Raw genomic sequence first — 18,402 nt, 5'->3', positions numbered from 1 at the left:
TCAATCACAGTACTTGGAAGCCAACAAATGAATATTTGCCGCTAATATTTCAATCAATTGCTACTCTGCGGTGTTTCCATTCTAATTATTTGCATTCCTCAAAATAAAATTCATGAACAAATATTTTGTTATTGTGTATTTTAATGATGAGGTTTTTTTTAATGAAGTTCAAGAAAGGTTTAACTTTACAACTATTTTTCTTTATAATGATGGCGCTTAACTCAACATTTATATAACCGTATCAGAATAAACTCTTCAGGCCTAAAATAACAGGCATAGGAACACAATTGCCAGAATTTTCCAGACCTTCACTCTGGCAGGATCTTCCAGTCCCACGGACAGCACACCAGCGACATGGGTTTCCCAATGGCAAGGAATGCATTCAGTGGGAAACCCCATTGACAATGGTGGGACCAGAAGATCATGTTGCTGGCCAACAGCCGGCCACCTACAGAATACCCAGCAGTTTGCATATAAAATCGTGCTGATATGTGATTAACTCACACTTGTTGCTTGTCCAGTAGGCAATATGCCAACTTCAGGCTGCCTTCTAATTACATGATTGCTGTTGCAGCCACTGGTTAATGTGGTGTTCAGTGGGGAGATCCAAGCCTTTTCAAGCCTAACACCATTTACAGCTAGCCTGCACTAACTACCTCCATCCTGTAAAGTGGCAGGGCGTTCTCAGTGGAGCTAGTGCTAAAACTGCTTTTGGATGACAGAGTGAAAAGGAGAATGATGGAGTAGCTGGATAGAGATCGTGTTTTGAAATTCTCTGGTGCTCAATTGATATCTTGGTGCAACAGGTGAAAAAGGGGGATACGTTTCTCCCACCACTGCTACTTAGCCAGTGCCTTTCCTTTGTCTGTTAGCCAACTGGCCCAGACTTCTGTTTCCTGTGCTGAAATGGCGCAGGCCAAAGAAAGTTCAATGGTCTCACTTGGGTAGTTAAGGTGAATGAATGCACCTGCACATCACATTTCATATTCATCTTCACACCATTCATTGCAACATTCTCCCATCTCTCTCTGATCACCATATTTTGACACTCAGGGCTCACATCTAATAATCGTAAATTCATCCACAAATACGCCCTCCATAACAACAACTGCACACGCTCCTCTATGTGCCTTGACAAATGTATGGCTGTTCACCTATGGCAGTATATCATCCAAGGACTCATGGATGGTGTCCCTTCTATTGCAGGAGAAGTGGCCCACAACAGGAGGAAACCCCCCAGGATAATAAGAGCACTGGTACACCTGAATCCTCTCAGAGCTGTGAAGGAGGTGGTGCACAGAATTATTTGGACCAATGCCAAACAACCAGTGGCACCTGGCGCTGCCAAAGATAATGGCAAGTTGTTTCCTCATGGGCCTTCTGCACTCACTCCCCACCTTGCTTAGGGAGGTGAAAGATGAAATTGCTGGGCCTCTGACGCAAATCTTTGTCTCTTCTTTGGACACAGGACTCAGAGGACTTGAGGGTAGCTAATCTGGTCCCGCTGTTTAAAAAGGGCAGTGGGGATAACCCTGGTAATTATAAACCAGTGAGTTTGACATCGGTGGTAGGAAAATTATTGGAAAAAATTCTTAGGGATAGGATGTATAAGCATTTGGAGCGTTGCGATCTGATTAGGGATACGCAACATGGCTTTGTTCAGGGGAGGTCTTGCCTTACGAATCTGGTAGAATTTTTTGAGGAGGTGACAAAAACAGTTGACGACGGACGAGCCGTTGATGTCATCTATATGGATTTCAATAAGGCGTTTGACAAAGTCCCTCACGGTAAGCTGGTAGAAAAGGTTAAGGCACATGGGATACAAGGACAGGTAGCTAGGTGGATTGAAAACTGGCTGGGCAATAGGAGACAGAGAGTAGTAGTGGAAGGGTCCCTTTCTGCCTGGAGGTCAGTCACTAGTGGTGTGCCACAGGGCTCAGTACTGGGACCTCTTCTCTTTGTAATATATATAAACGACTTGGAAGAGGGCGTACGTGGTGTGATCAGCAAGTTTGCAGATGACACCAAGATGGCAGGATTGGCGGATAGCGAGGGGGATTGTCAGGTGACACAGCAGGATATAGATAGGTTGGTATACTGGGCAGATAGATGGCAGATGGAATTTAATCCTGACAAATGCGAGGTGATGCATTTTGGAAGAAGTAATGCAGGGAGGAGTTACATGATACAAGGTAGACCGATTAAGAGTATAGAAATGCAGAGGGACCTGGGAGTGCAAGTGCACAAGTCTCTGAAGGTGTCAACACAGGTAGAGAAGGTTGTGAAGAAAGCTTATGGAATGCTAGCCTTTATAGGAAGGGGTATAGAGTATAAGAGCTGTCGTCTAATGCTTCAGTTGTACAGAACGTTGGTTAGACCGCATTTGGAGTACTGCATCCAGTTCTGGTCACCTTACTACCGGAAGGACGTGGAGACGCTGGAGAGAGTGCAGAGGAGGTTTACCAGGATGCTGCCTGGTATGGAAGGACTGAGTTATGACGAAAGATTGGTAAAACTGGGGCTCTTCTCCTTAGAAAGATGGAGATTAAGGGGGGATCTGATAGAGGTGTATAAAATAATGAAGGGAATCGATAGAGTCAACAGTGGCAGGCTTTTCCCTAGATTGGGGACAACTGTTACGAGAGGTCACGATCTAAGGATGAGGAGGGAGAAGTATAATTTGGATACTAGAGGAAGGTTTTTCACGCAGAGGGTCATGGGGGTATGGAACGCACTACCAAGTAAGGTGGTGGAGGCAGGCACGTTGGACTTGTTTAAGGTTTACTTAGATAGACACATGAGTGAAACAGGGATGGAGGGTTATAGAAAATGGTATTAAAAAGGGTCAGAGCCTCGGGACAACACTGGAAATGTAATATTACATGTTAATGTTTTGTCTCTTTTAACCCACAGGTGTCGGTCCACCTTGTTGTCAGACGAGGGGCATGCACACGGTGGGTCGTGCGTGGGCTGCTCTTGGGGGTTTCGAGAGTGGCCTAGTACTTCGTGTCGTTGTGTGTGCTTAATCCTGGACCAGCAGATGGGCACCACAACAGCTCAGTGACTATCACTGCTAGCTGTGCAGATACATGGATTTGGGCCTGTGTCTGTGGGAGTTTGCTCATTCTCCCTGTGGTTGCGTGGGTTTCCTCTGGGTGCTCCAGTTTCCTCCCACACCCCAAAGATGTGCTCTTAAGCTGATTGGTGTACCAAATTGACCCTACACTATTCTCCCCTGAATCTGGTTACATTAGGGGTACCATTCACATACACACGGGGCAGGGTAGGTGTAGGAAAATGCTTTGTTGAAATGGTGGCACGGGCTCGTTGGGCCTGTTTCCCGTGCTGGGTTGTTCTTTGTTATTCATTTTGAAATGTGAAATCAAATGGAAATACACATGGGAGCACCATGAACCTCCTGTTTTCTTCCCCACCCATCCTTGCCTTACACCTAATATCCCCTTATGTGTCTGAGCTTTCAGATAGTAAGGAATTTCTAACTGTCCATATAACAGAACTTAATGAGGAAGTGTTAAGAGCAACAATGGACCTCTCAGGTAGAGGCATTGACACTTAACCAAACATGCAACACAGGTGCTGGCACTCTGCATACCTCAGAGGCTAAGATAGAGCTGGAGACAAACCATGCTGAGTCACTGGGCTGAAGCTAGGACAGCAAGATAGGTCAGCTCAGGTACAAATCCCTCTAGAAGATGAGGGAGCAACTGGGTTTTGCAACAGGAAACTCAGATGGAGTGGATTATATAAAAATGTTGATCAGGATACATACCGAGATGACTAATGCATTGATAGACCCACAGCCATGGCACAAGGCATACTTCCCACTGTTGAAGTGGTAGGAACCTCAGTGATAGCACTACTAAACCCACCCAAGCATCTGGAGCAACTGCTGGCCATTATCTCACCTTCAAATGCAGTACAGGCAAAATCATTGTATCTCTCAGTGTTACAGTAAAAGTTCAAGGACATCCAGAGACACAGCTGCAATCACGACTATGGATCAAACTGCTCAAAGTCTGGCAACAGTGCTCCAGCAGGATTGCTAACGTACTGCACTGGTGGAACGGCAGAGGTACCATCGAGCACAAATTTGCTAACCTCTCTCATTTCTGCTCTCAGCACTGACAACACTGCCAATTCTTTTGCTGTTGCCTCTCAATCAGCCAGCCCAGAATGCTGCCACCTAAACTGAGACAGTGCAGTCCAACACCAGGTCCTCATGGTCCAATGCTGCTCTAGGATGTCCTGTAAGGCCATTGGCATTCTCTCCAAGGGAAGGTCAACTGCGTAACGCAGCCATACTGCAGCCATTGTGTTAGCATGGCTTAAGAGTCCAGCATGGGCACCTGCAAGATAGGCATTAGAGGGATACATAGGGTGATTATGGCTAGGGTTTTTTTTTGCTCTATTCATGTGTTACTGGCTGAAGTTGTTGAGTGAAGGTTTTCACTATTAGCCTTTATTGAATGATGTTGCCCAAGGGAACTTAGTGATGGAGTATGAATGTTTTGTTCGGATCCATGTTGGGGTTGGAGTGGAAGTGGATCCTCACAATGTGGCCCCCACCTTACTTTACCCAGTTGCACATGGCGAATGTAACCTTCTCCTCTTTCCAAGGATGGTCTCCAGAGCCCAGAAGATAGTGACAGAGCCGTCAGTATTACAAGATTGTAGTGGATGCAGTACACCATCAAAAACATGGACAGTATCTTGGGCGTGTAAATACCAAAGTGATCCCTTGAGTGATCTAAGCTGCAAACTCTTTCCTTTACAAGACCAATGGCTTGCTCCTGAGTGTTGAGGGTGGCTCAATTGGACTTTGCATTGTTGAAAGTGAAAATAAGCCATATGTGGTAGAGGTAGCCCTTGTCACCAAACTGCTATCCTTATATTCTGCAGGATAAAAGTATTAGGGGTGCTGCCAAGATGGCTACAGGCATTCACTGAGATGAACTTCTTGGTGTGATCACACACAAACTATGCTTTCAGAGTTGTAGCCCTGGTATTTGTAAAATTGCAATCCATTGACATGGAGATACAGAGCGACTTGCAGTCAATGGCACCCTGAACCTAGTTATTCCTGCAAACTCACCTGGACTTACTTACTGGTATTCCCTACTCAAAGAGAAGGGGATGAAGTCCATTTTTTTCTGTAATCATGTCAGCTCCTTGGCCTTTCAATATTAGGCAAACTGTAATATGCTGGTGTCAGATGTTTCTACCTGGAAGGATCACTTGGCCTAGAATGTAAGTGCGATGGTAACCTTCAAAACTAATAGGAGGATCACCCTTGCCCTGGTTTGAGGCTCCAGGCCATGATAGAAGCAGCGTAACTGCATGATAATCTCCTTCATGATTCATAACTTCTTTGACTCCCATTCCTAGTTCATTTGTACATAGGAGTGGTTCTCATTACATTGAGTAGTGCAGTGTCATGTATATAGACTGGTTAAATGCTAAACATGCACAGAATATTACAGGGGAAAGAATTAAAGCCAATGAAAGAGATTTCTTAATAGTTTACAGCATTTATCTTCAAAGTTTGATAACCAATGACATGTATCTATAGTTACAGCAAATAAAGCAAACCACCTGAACCCAAGGAGTTACAAACCCGGTTCATGCAACTTATGATTTAAGACACTGAGTGGGATTTTACGGCCTTGCTCGAGTGAGACCAGAAATTCCTGCCCAAGATCAACAGAGATTCCCATTGTCTGACCCTTGCCTGCACTGATTCTATGGCGGGTGAGGTGGTAGAGTTCCGGCCAATGTCTGCAGTCTTCTTAATGTTTAACTGGAGGAAATTGTAGCTCAAACAAGAATTGATATTAGTCACGATGTGGGTGGGGCCTTTTATGGAGGACCATATTTTTCTTCCCTCCACACAGAGTTCCTTCCCTTCCCCTTCCTCACCTGTATTTTGCTGTTGCAAAGCCAGTGACAATGAACTATTCCAATCATACTTGCGCTAGCTGGGCACTGTTATTTTCTGCCTTGCAGTAGCATTGTTTCGTACAGGAAACAGAAACAAAAAAAAACTTTTGGGAAGGGATCTAATATCTGCAAAAAGGATGGCAACTCAAACAGTTATAAGCTGTGTAAATTTATGCAAAGAATGAGTAAAAGGAGTTCTTATAAAAATGGTGAATCCTCAACATTGTTGCTGCTTGTGTGTGAATGGGGTCACCTCCTCCTCTGCCACACCTGTGCGGATGATTCAACACTCCTTGCTAATTCCAGACACTTAACGAAACACCTCCAGAAACACTTCACAGCACTCCCAGGAACTCTGCCACACCAGAAATTCTTCAAAATTACCTTACCTTCAAGTTGAAAGCACTGATCCACTGTCCAGCTTGTTCTTTACAGAGAGACGTGCAAGTTCATTCAATGAATCTGCATTGCCCAAGTTAGAACGTCTATCGTCACGTCTGCTGGTATGGCCTGTGGCGTTAGGACAGCACTGATTTAATTCTTTTCACTGCTCGCAGAGGATACCAATTTGGGCTTCTTAAAAGTCATGGTACATGGAGCCCACGAGAAACAGCTGGTGAAGCAGCACAAATCTCCAATGAGTGAATGGTTTATATAGTGCTGTCTCCAAGACATTCTTTGTCTCTCAGCATGACAGAAGACAGTATTTAAAAGGGGTGTTCACCTGTAGGCAATGGGATTACAGGAATCTCTGTGCCATTGTGCTGCTTAGAATGTCAGGAGAATTTCCAACATCTAGATCACTTCACTCAGGAACGTATTGCTTTACATACCCTGATTAAGCTCTCACACTTCATCACAAGTGTCAATATAATCACTTTCGTTTGGATGGAAGAATTGGAATAAGGGAAGCAGGATTGATATTTTGTCTGATATCAACAAAGGCCGATGTCAGGCAGGAAAAGCAGCGTTGAGTCTGCCAAGGGCAATGGTGGCTTTTTCCGCCATACAGTGCAACACTTAGAAGAAAAATAATTGCAGACACGGGTTCCAAGCCATATTGCTGGTGGGTGGCCTCTGATTCGTCCACCCCGCCCCACCTCAGCGCTTTAATGATCAGGGCGCTACATTTAAAGACTGCCCCTACACACAGCTAGTATACTTACAGCTGGAAAATTATTACTGTGAAAGCTAAGAAGCACATTGCCCTGAGATTCACCAATACCTTCCTGGAGAACCTGCTGAATGCAGTGGAGGCCAGCTGCAATATGATATACCTACATTCAGGGTAAAGACCTATCAGCTAGATCACCAATCCAGCATGTGAGGTGGTGGTAGCAATGGTCAGCACTTAATGCCTTGCAGAAGAGGACAGCCTCCAGCCTCAACGGATAAATGATCTCTTCCATTCTGCCACGGTAAGTCACTGTTCTCATCACTCTCAACTTAGACCCACCTAACATCCACCAGGATCTCACTCATTGCCAAATCAAGGCACACTGTCACTAACTCTCCCAGACACATCATCATCTCCTCTGTCAGTCATATCCTCATTATTTCATAGGACCATCCACACATCCTTATCATCTGCTTTGGCATGCATCCTGCTTACAGTCTATTCGCCTTCATACAAGGCAAATTGATTCACAACTACAGGGAAGGATCCCAGAGGGGTGGAAAGATGATAGACCTGGAGTTTCCCACAAACAGCAATGGCCAGATAAACCAATTCATGCTATGACTTGGGGTAAGTATTGGATTACACCCCCAATCTTCTTTAAAAAGGTGCTATGGGACCTATTAAATCCACCTGAGATGGCAGTTAAGACCTCTCCTGAAAGATGGCACCTCTGACAGTTCAGCACTGCCTCAGTACTGCTCTTAAGTGTTTTTTGTGCTCAAGTCTTGGGGTGAGCCATGAACCCAGAATTTGACCAGAGATGATGCTATCAACTGAGTCATGGCTGACATTGTAAATTGATGGAGAGATGAAGCATTGTACTTAGCCTTGCTGCTTCTGAGGCCATTGAAGCTATATTTGATGCCCCTGGAAATGACTCAACCGCTGTTGTCCAGGCATGGGACACAGGAACACAAAGAGGATTTGGTCATTCACCCCCTTGAGCATGTTCCTTCAAGGCTAATCTGTACATCAACTCCCTTTACTACTTGTTTCAAACAGAAGTTTGACACGTGTCCCATAAAGTGGATTTAAGACAGGCTAAGTGCTTGATTAAGGAGGTTGGATTTAAGTTGGAATTTAAAGGAGGAGGGGGGAGAAAGGCAGTGGGGTTCAGAAAGGGGTTCCAGAATTTAGAAGTTGAGGCAGATGACAGCATAGCATGATCAGTGGAGTGATAGAATTCAAGAATGTGAAAGGGATCAGAATTGGAGGACAGCAGAGATATTGGAGGTTTGTGGGGCTGGAGAAGGTAGGAGCAAGGCCATCAAGAAATTTGAACACAGATGTAAGAATTTTATATGAGAGTAATTCCAACATGAGCTGATGTAGCTTAGTGAGCACAGAAATTGTGGGTGATTGGCAGTTGATGCAGGTTAGGATTCAGCCAGCTGAGTTTCAGATTAGTTGAAATATGGAGGGTTGTTGGTGGGAGCAGTGGAATTATTAAGTCCACAAAAGCATGGAAAGGGACTTCAGTAAAAGATGGTGGAAGTGGGTGGTCTCAGTCATGGACAGTGTATGGGAACAGCTCAGAGTCAAAAAAGACTACAATGTAGTGAATAGTTTGATGCAATTTCAGGCAGTGGCCAGGAAGGGGAATGGGATTGGTGAAAAGAGGGTTGTATTTTTGGCAGGCGCCAAAGACAATGGGCAGAGTTTTAACTGCCATAGAAATGTGGGTTCAGGTGCGAGGGAGGTGCTAAATTCTGACCCCACCCATTTCCAGGATTTAACCAGGCAGGTTAAATTGTGGCGGCACGGTAGCACAGTGGTTAGCACTGCTGCTTCAGGGACCTGGGTTTGATTCCTGGCTTGGATCACTGTCTGTGTGGAGATTGCACATTCTCCTCGTGTCTGTGTGGGTTTTCTCCAGGTGCTCTGGTTTCCTCCCACAGTCCAAAGATGTGCGGGTTAGGTTGATTGGCCATGCTAAAATTGCCCCTTAGCGTCCTGAGATGCGTAGGTTAGAGGGATTAGTGGGTTAGTGGGCAAAATATGTGGGGATGGGGCCTGGGTGGGATTGTGGTCGGTGCAGACTTGATAGGCTGAATGGCCTCTTTCTGTACTGTAGGATTTCTATGATTGAGTAAAACCTCCTTGGGCTGGAGTGTAAATCATTAGAATATGCAAATAGGTAATGAACTATAAGTTTGATTAACTTTAACAAATGTGCATTATATTTCTGAGCTGTTTGCAATTTGCTTTTGTCATCTTCAGTGAAACAACAGGCTGAAAATTCTTTGAACACTGAAACTGAAGAGCTCCAGCCATGCCTAGATGAGAGGTTGCTCCTCACAGCATTTCTTCTCAGAGAGTGCTTTCACTGATTAAGTGTTGATTTCCGCCAGTTCATGTATCTTGAAATTCATTCACCTTCAGCTGCACTTCGCTGCTATCAGCCTTCATCACAGCATGGAAGAAGCTTATGTAGCTCTCGTTGATGGGGGACAAGAGGAATAACAACACCAGCACTGGCAATTGCCTTCGCCTCAGTCACATGTCACTCCACAGTGCATAAAGAACAAAGAACAACACAGCACAGGAAACAGGCCCTTCAGCCCAACAAGCCCGTGCCACCATTTTAACATTGTGTGTGCCCTCTTCTACCTATGACCTTTGTCTACACCTATTGGACTCCACAATAAAGGAATTATAACCAGATTGAGGGACGCCATAGTTGATGGCCAGTGATGCAATTCCAAGAGAATAGACTCCCATTGGTAGATCAGAGGATCCGTGCTTTTGATACGGCAGCCTGCGAGAACAAGAGGACACACAGTGCCAGTGGCCATCAAAATGGCTATTGCTGGAGAATCATTCCATTTCCCACGTCCATCCTGTCCCTGCTTCTCTCCAAGGTTATTCTTTTTTCCTGCCAGGAGTGATAGCACAGATTTGTGAGTGTCAGAAATGGACTGGGGAGATGGGAGAGAAGGAAAACATTTGTGGAGAATGACTGTGAGGCATGAGTGTGAGATGTCAAAATAAGGGTGAGTATGTGTTGGTTGCCCAGTTGCGGATTGAGCAGGTGCCTGGAGAGGGAGGAATGACTGGAGCTGCAAATTGTTGTGTTCTGAGGAGTGTTGTTCATGAGAATGGTGGGAAAGTCAGAGAGTACATTGCCACTCACCTTTCCTGTTCTCCTGTGGTCATTGATGCTTTTGGATTACTGTCTCTAATATTGAGGGGTCAGATTCCTGCTACACACTTACTTGGCCTCTTCCATGTATGGTTGCTTGGTTTGAGAGGCTGGCCCTTTCCTTCCTCTCCTCCTCATTGGCAAACATCATCTTACTTCAGTTTTTCAGATCCCATGGCAGGAGTATCAGCAAAGACAGAGAGAAAGTTTCTACATTCTCTGTCTTCCAGTAGTTCTGCATCCTCAGTAATTTATTTCGGTCATTCTGACCCCTGCTGAGGCTCCTCTAATTGGAAATCTTACCGTTGACATATTTGGCGAATCCTGCCTTCCTGAAGGTCAGGTGAAATAAAATTCCACCCAATGGCTTCAGCTCATCCAAAACCAGCTGTTAGACAAGTAATATGAGAAATAAGAAATGATAGGGAAGCCGAGAAAGGTTGCGGCAAAGCAGAACTCGAGGTCATTAGTGTACAAATAGGGTCGGACAGGTTTTCTGCTGTTATCACTGACAGGCAGCAAGTGGATGAAGTATAGCAGTGCAATTGCATTGCACATGGAAGTAAGAAAAGAAAGTTGGATAAAACTCAGAATTTTTTTTGATTCATTTATGGGAATGGGCATCGCGGGCTAGCATTTATTGCCCATCCCCAGTTAAGAGTCAACCACGTTGCTGGGGATCTGGAATCACATGTGGGTCATGCTAGGTCATTAGCAAGCCAGAGGAGTTTTTAACAACGGTTTCATGGTCATCATGAGAATTTTAATTCTAGATTTTTATTTAATTCAAATTTCACCATCTGCCGTAGTCTGGGTCTCTGGATTGCTAATCCAGTGACAATATCACTATGCCACTATCTCCCCACAGGAATTCTGAATGCCACAGGAATTCTGCAAACATAATTCAAAACAGATAGATAAATGATATGATGATCTTTTTTATTAGGTCTCAGCAAACATTTTCAGTTGGTAAAATAAAATCCAATGGCAATTTCAAGTTATTTAATCAGTAATGCTGAAAGTTATAATAATAATAAAGTTTGCCTACCTTGTTTTATCACCTCTTACAAGAATAGGAATTTAAAGGAACAAAATTATGGCCAGTTTCTGTGAATTCTATTCAATATAGAGTGGCCATTAAAGATGCACAAGATTGATCTACTTAGAGTAAATTTGTATTTACATTTCTGCGTAAAACATCTACTGTTAGTAAGCTTTGCTATTGAATTAAATTCTCTCATCAGGAAAATAGTTTTAAATAAATTGGTTTACGAAGTTTAATACTGTTTATCCATCATATACAGATATAATTGTAATTGATTCACTAACAAAAAATTAATTGTGCTAAAGATTTAAAACGACAATAAATTTCCGTACATTAAAAAGATTTATGATACCATGGATAAAATGAGATTTCTAAGTTCAAGTAACAAAATTTGTAATTTGATAAGTGTGCTACTACACATTACAGAGAAATGCTGCCTAGGATTCAAAAATACTTGCACATCCTTCTTTTTTTGTATACAGATGTTTTGTTCTTTATCCATTTCACAGGAAAAATGGCTACTTTCCTATTGGATTGAACATGTTTACAGATATAATGTGGACCCTTTGCTAATAATAATGAATAGCTGGTTTCATTTCTTTCTCAGAGCATTGAAAAGATTTAAAATATCCACAGAAGATGTGCTGTAAGTTACATATATTGTGCAAAATAAACAGTCACTTTAATATTGCAATTTAAAGTAGAACTATGGTATTATCAATACCAGCAGCTACAAAATCATTGATTCTCATCAGATTATTTGGATACAATAAATTTTAAACACTCCTTGCTTAATCAGTGTGTGTAATCTTGCAGAATTGAGTAAAATCACATTATTGCTATTTGATCTTAATTCAACATCTGTTACCTTGCTTGGTGTATGTAAATTAACAGATTAGATTTAGAAAGGGATATAAACTGGAAAATATATTAATTTTATAGAAGTAATATTCTATGGAAATATATAGCCATTTTGTATACCTCCCAGATAAAGCTTATGCAACTTGCATGATACACGAAATGCAAAGATTATGAAATGCACCTGAAAAGATAGTTTTAGAATGGGACATATCACCATAACTAACTTATTAGTTTTGAATAGTAAGGGCCAAGTATAAACTTGTAAAGCAATATAAAGTAATAAGTAGATAACTACATATTTAAAATGTAAAATCACAAACACTGACTTTCAAATTACAGATATAAAATCTAAATTAGATATTTGACCACCATGTTACAACAAATAAACTGCAGCTTTTGTATATCAACTGCACACCTGATACACTAAAATTTTCACATTTAAAATCTTAAACATATATTAGTATCTAATAGTACATTAGTGCATCCAACACTGTTCATAAGTTATAATGCGCTGGTTTCAATGATAAATTGTCACATTACAAGACTAATAAATTTGGAATTGAATTGGATGGAATAATTAAATGTGTCATTATTTTTTCATTGAGCAGGTAAACATGGAACTGAATATAAAATAGATCAAAGACATGTTTCCCTGTCAATACCCATCCCTGAGTCAGCTTTCTTCTCTTTTCTTCGTTCATGATTAGAGTGTGAACTGAAAAAAAGGAAAAATATTAAAGTTGCTGAGGCTTAGATATGCTGAAGTCAAAATACAGGTGAATATAACATGGAGTGACTAAAAATAAGAAGTTCCATGCGCTTGTTTAGGAAACTGTGCAACTTAAGTGCAATCATATTAGCATGTCTTACTTCATTCAAAATAACATTGAAGCGAGTAACTCATATCTGCCATATTAGCAAACCATAAAATGAAACAAAAAAAACTTTACACTACAACTGTGCAGATGGAACACAATCAAACTGTATTTTGAGTAATCTTTTTGAACAATTCATGTTGATTGTGCCTAATTCCTCGAGACTGTTTAAAATCTCTTACCTTATATTTGGTTCTGTGTCTCCTGCACAGCTTGTGTAAAACAGTATGAGTAGCTGGAGAGTGATCAGAAACTGTGCAAGGTAACACTGACATGAATGACAAGAAGGTCAAAGGGAAGACAGACTTACCTTTGGGGCACTAGCTTCTAGAGAGGTAAGGAAGGGGAGCTTATGACAGAAATGGAATGAAACAGTAGGTTAGGAGAGATGTTAATCCTGTCTCAGTCATTTAGCACATCACAGTCATTGCCTTACGTGAATTACTTATATTTAACAAGATACAATGATGTTACCATTTTTTTGCCTGAATTCCATCCAGTCTTTTTCAAGCAGAAACCTAATTTGTTGGAGGAATTATACTCAGCCTAGTTTTGATCTCAAAAGCAAATTACTGCAGATGTTAGAAATCGAGAATAAAAATAGAAAATGCTGGAAGTATACAGCAGGTTTGGCATGATCTATGGAGAAAGAAAAACAGAGCTAATAGGCTGGTAAGTTAAAGGCTATTTATTTGAGATCAAGTTTGGGTGGGGGTTGGGGGAGGAAGGCAGTAATCCAGGACCCAGCCTAATTGGCCCAAATTGTGGCTATGCTATTGAGGGGTTTCTCCTCTGCACTAGTGACCTGGCAGCTGTGGCCCATTCGTTATACCACATTTTTGAACATTGCTGAGAGGTCAAACCTCAAAATGGAGGCACCCTTGCTGTCACTCTTCCCTGCAATAGGAGACCACAACTACTTTTATGCTGGAAGGTTTCCTATTGGCCCAGCAGCTTCTAGAGTCTGCTCATCCTCCTTAACTGAAGGTGAACACATTTTCTAGCCACTAATTGGTCGATCAAGGAAAACTACTCCCTGATGATTTCCCACTAGGGTGTGGATTCGGAAACCCCATCTGACCCAAAATGCAAAATCCTACCCTCCATTTATCACTCCACAGAGGCTGCCAGATCTGAGTATTTCCAGAATTTTATAATCCTTAACTTCTGAACACTGTGCTGAAGGGAAAAGAGAAAGCGCCGCACTTTAAAACGCAAAATGTGCATACCTTGCTATGGTTGAACCTTCCATTACAATGATTTTCAATAATCGAGTGCATGAATACACTAATTTTAACAATATATAGTAAACACTTTTTGGTTTATAAAATCAAGTTATAAGGTATAAATTATTACTTATCCATGTGTGTTAACCAGAATTGTTAAATGAGCTGATTAACCTTATATTCTGTGCAACATAAAAATACCCGAAAATAACAAACTAAATAATGATCAACAACAATTAGCAATAAATAGCAGTATCAAGTGTAGTGTTAGTTTTTGACAAGGTATAACATTTGAGAATATGAGAAATAGGAGCAGGACTAGAATATTCAGCCCTTCAGATGTCATTCAATATGGTCAGGGCAATTTTCTACCTCAATTCTACCTTCCCTTAGTCCAGAGTTTACTTAGGATCCATCAATATCAATCTTTTCTGTGTTCAATGACTAGCATTCATAGTCATCAGGGGTAGAGAAGTCAAAGTGCACAATGTCGGTACACATATTTTTATCTTACCTGGTTAGCTACTCAGCTGTGCGACGTGCATGTTGACAGTACTGTTAAAACTGTATGCATGGATTTTACCATCTTTATAAATCAATCATTTATTTTCCTTCACTCTATGGACCTCTGATATGGGGTGGTTTTGCCTTTGATCCATTTTGCATGTGGGAGCCTACCAGCTGTGTCACCCCAAATTCACATACTGCTACATTTCAGATTTTTAATTGATCTTACATTTGTAGTAAGTGAAATATCCTGTTTTGAGAACAATTAAGAGTGTTTTTGATGCCTATAAATTAAGGATTCTTATCATATTTACAGAAAACACAGAGAGGACTTCAACTTGCAAGAGCCTGGCCTTGGGACCTAGCGTGGAGTTTAAAACTCAGAAAATAGCAGCACATCGGGAAGCTTGCTCCAAGTTGCCAATTTCAGTAGTTAGCTGCAGCATGGATAGGCTGTGTGTGAGCAACCCCCTCAGGAGAGAAGGATTGCAACTTCAATATGTTAATCACTGAATTACAGTGAAATTAACACAAGTTTTGGAATAATACTGTGGCTTCACAGTTTCCCAAGCTTTCTGGAACTCGCCAGTGAAAGCAAGGTGAGAACACAGCAGTATTTGAGGGAGCTGAAATCATGACCTGGGGAGATGCTAATAAGTACTGAAACCTTGCAGCTACTTTTTTGCCCGATTGTGTGAAAGCCTTTGTTCACAAGTGCTTGTGCTAGCTCACAAACCATTAGGGTTACTTTCACAAATCCCTTTTGGAGCTCTGACCTGCTGAATGGTCATGGAAATCACTCTAAAGTTTTACTTTGGAACCTTAGGTGGGGACCGAAAGCGACCAGCAGCAGCAATAGAAGCAGCAGCAGGATGAGCACCAGTAGGAGAAGTTGCAGTTGACAGCTCCTAAGAAACCTGCCGCTCCACAGGAAAGAGGTTATGGGTAAAAAGCTACAACTTGCAGGAGATCATACGGCAACACAGCTGTACAAAAGATAAGCTTCCTCAACATGCCCGAACACTACATTCTCTGGAGACTTGGGGCCTTACATTAGGTGATGGCAGGCATCTGCTGTCTGCTGGAGCAAGATTGGTTGATAAGCGACCTGGTGACTTTGTTTTATCAGTGAATTGCTGTCAAAGTCATCATTACCATCAACTTCTTTGCTTCTGACTTGTTCAGGGTCTGTTGGGGTCATTTGCAGGCTCTCGCAGTCAGTGAACCACGAATGCATAAGATAACTGATGGATGGCTTATTTACCAAGGTAGGCAATTATATCAACTTTGCCACTGATGCTGTCACTCAGGTTTGCATCTCTGGCGGATTTCCGGCAGGTGTAGGGGCATCATTGACTGTGCAGATGTGACAATTAAGGCCGTGTGGATCACGCTGAAGAATTTATTAATCTCAGTGGTTTCTGTTCCATCAATATGTAGCTGATGTGCGACCACAAAGATATATTTATATAGGTGTACACAAGAAACCTGTAAAGTTATCTAGTGCCTTTGTCTTGCAGTAGTCCACCCTCCTGAATCTCTTTGCACCTCTAAGCAAACTTACCACCTGCCATCTCAAAGAAAAGGGATAACCCCACTTAAAATATGGCTCATAACACCCAAGAAGAACCCCATCAATGAGTCGCAGGAGTGATACAATGAAAGCCATATGACAACCAGATTTGTTATTGCGCAATTATCAGCATGCTGAAGATGTACTTCAGAGATCTTAACAGGGCAAGAGATTCCCTTCAATACGTACTTACCTTGATGTCCGGAATGAGCATGGTCTTCACAGCACAACATTGTACATCAGCATACCTTGGACCTGCAGGGGCGCAAGGTGCAAAGCACAGAGCCACCCAAACAATCCTGAGCAGAGATGGAATGTGCTGCAGCCAAGCCACCAACAATAGCGCACACCCACATTATATTGTGAAGTTCAAAAGCTCCACCAGGTCACCTAATTAATGAACAAAAGTGAATTTCATGCCCCAAACTCTGTCATCCTTTCAACACAAAGCATTCCTACAACTGGCCGAGCACCCTTTCACAAATCCCATTACTTAACATCAATTCTTGTAATCACAAGTAAAAAAGCCACTTGCCAGGCTGGAAGTAAAAACGAGCAACACAGGGATGTGGAAACAAATAGCATTTGTGTGGCTCCAAAATTAAATAGAAACTTAACATTCTAACATTGGGTAACATAATAATGTGAACATCCTTATGCAGGTACAAATCTTCACTCTTCCTCGTCCTGGCATGATGCAACCACTTTGGCTTCAACAGAGGTACAGCTAGCCTGAGCAGATCCTTGCTCTGAGGGCTGAGATGCTAATGGCTGATACTCTTTGAATGTTGTGGCCCCTGAGGATCCTGCCAAAGGCCCCATCTGCATCTGTACAGTGGTAGACCCGGCTATCAAGATACAAGACCACATGTGGTGGTATTGACTAGAGTAAGGGGGTGGTGGCAGTGGGTGAGAAGTGAAAGTGCTTGAGCCAACTTGGCAGTTCCACATCCTCTTATGGTCCACACTAATTCTATGTTAGCAGGGAGATGGACAGCATTTGCTGCAGATCTGTGGAACCTTACATGGCTCCAAGGTTGGAGTAACGTGTATTCTCATTAAGGTGACATTCATAGTAAGCAAGACATTGATAGCTATTATTTCCACAGAAAAAAAAGACTTTCACAAATGCCTGTGACATCACATCAGTCATGCTTTACAAGATCTTTAATCTCTCTGCAAACAACGTGTGGTTGGATTGTCTACCAATGCATTCTACTCTCTTTACTGCTAATCCAGAAATATACTCTTTGCCAACAACCCCTAAGGTTCAGCATTTGCTCCAGCTGAGCAAGGCTTCAAGCATCCCACATCCTCTAATGTAGATTGCCGTGCCTGTCTCCAACATCTGCGAATGCTCATTTGTAATGTGTAAGTTATCGAGTGAAAACCCAATTATCTTCCTTTGTGGTCCTACTAAATTATGCAAGTTAGTGCCTAGTTTGCACAGTCCTATCTCATAGTCTCAGTTTATCATGAGAGTGAGTGGCCTCGTCTGAGGAGTCACATTGTCCTCTTGAACCAGCTCCTGTGGCTCACTTTGGGGATTAAAGAATTGAATTAGAATTGTTAAAGTTAATAGTTTTAAGCGATCATTATGCATGTAATTTCACTCGCTGCAGACATCAAGCTGGAAGGACATCTCAGATCTCTCACTGATACTGTTTTACCCTCTCCTGCAAGGAGGAAAAGAGATCCAGATGAATGAAAGCAAAGGCATTTGTTCATTGGATGGATAGAGTGCATTTACTGAGAGAGACTATTAGGGAGATAAGGGTGACTGTTATGTGGATGGTTGGATCGAAATGTGAGGCAGTTCATGGACAGAAAAGATGGGTGCAATGACAAGGCAGGCTGATGTGAGGAGTGATGTACAGGACTTGGCTTGGAAGGCAGAACAAGTGTGTCAGCACGATGCAGACACTTGCATAACGCTGAATGTTTCACTATGCTCACCTTTGCTGTTCTGTTTAGGTTTTAAACTGCTTTAGCATTGACTCCACAAGTTTGGCAGCACACTACTGCTGCTGACCTC

General features: G+C 42.3%; 1 protein-coding gene across 3 annotated transcripts in view; it reads right to left on the bottom strand.

Annotated features, from left to right (window-relative positions):
- Positions 1–11,216: 11,216 nt before the first annotated feature.
- The window catches only part of LOC145350155 (sodium-driven chloride bicarbonate exchanger-like), a 256,118-nt gene continuing 248,932 nt past the window's right edge, over positions 11,217–18,402 (bottom strand). For 2 of the 3 annotated variants that reach the window (XM_080199161.1, XM_080199162.1), the window contains one exon: positions 11,217–12,901. In XM_080199161.1, coding sequence (XP_080055287.1) covers positions 12,823–12,901 — 79 coding nt within the window. In that variant the 3' untranslated portion in view covers positions 11,217–12,822. Of the gene's footprint in view, positions 12,902–13,371; positions 13,411–18,402 lie in introns of all 3 variants that reach the window. The other variant, XM_080199163.1, reaches the window with a different exon arrangement.

Source organism: Carcharhinus amblyrhynchos, chromosome 11 (genome assembly GCF_965287045.1).
Source record: "Carcharhinus amblyrhynchos chromosome 11, sCarAmb.v2.hapA, whole genome shotgun sequence".
Lineage (NCBI taxonomy): Eukaryota > Metazoa > Chordata > Chondrichthyes > Carcharhiniformes > Carcharhinidae > Carcharhinus > Carcharhinus amblyrhynchos.
Note: the sequence above shows the minus strand (reverse complement) of the source record. Positions and strands in the feature narration are given on the sequence as shown.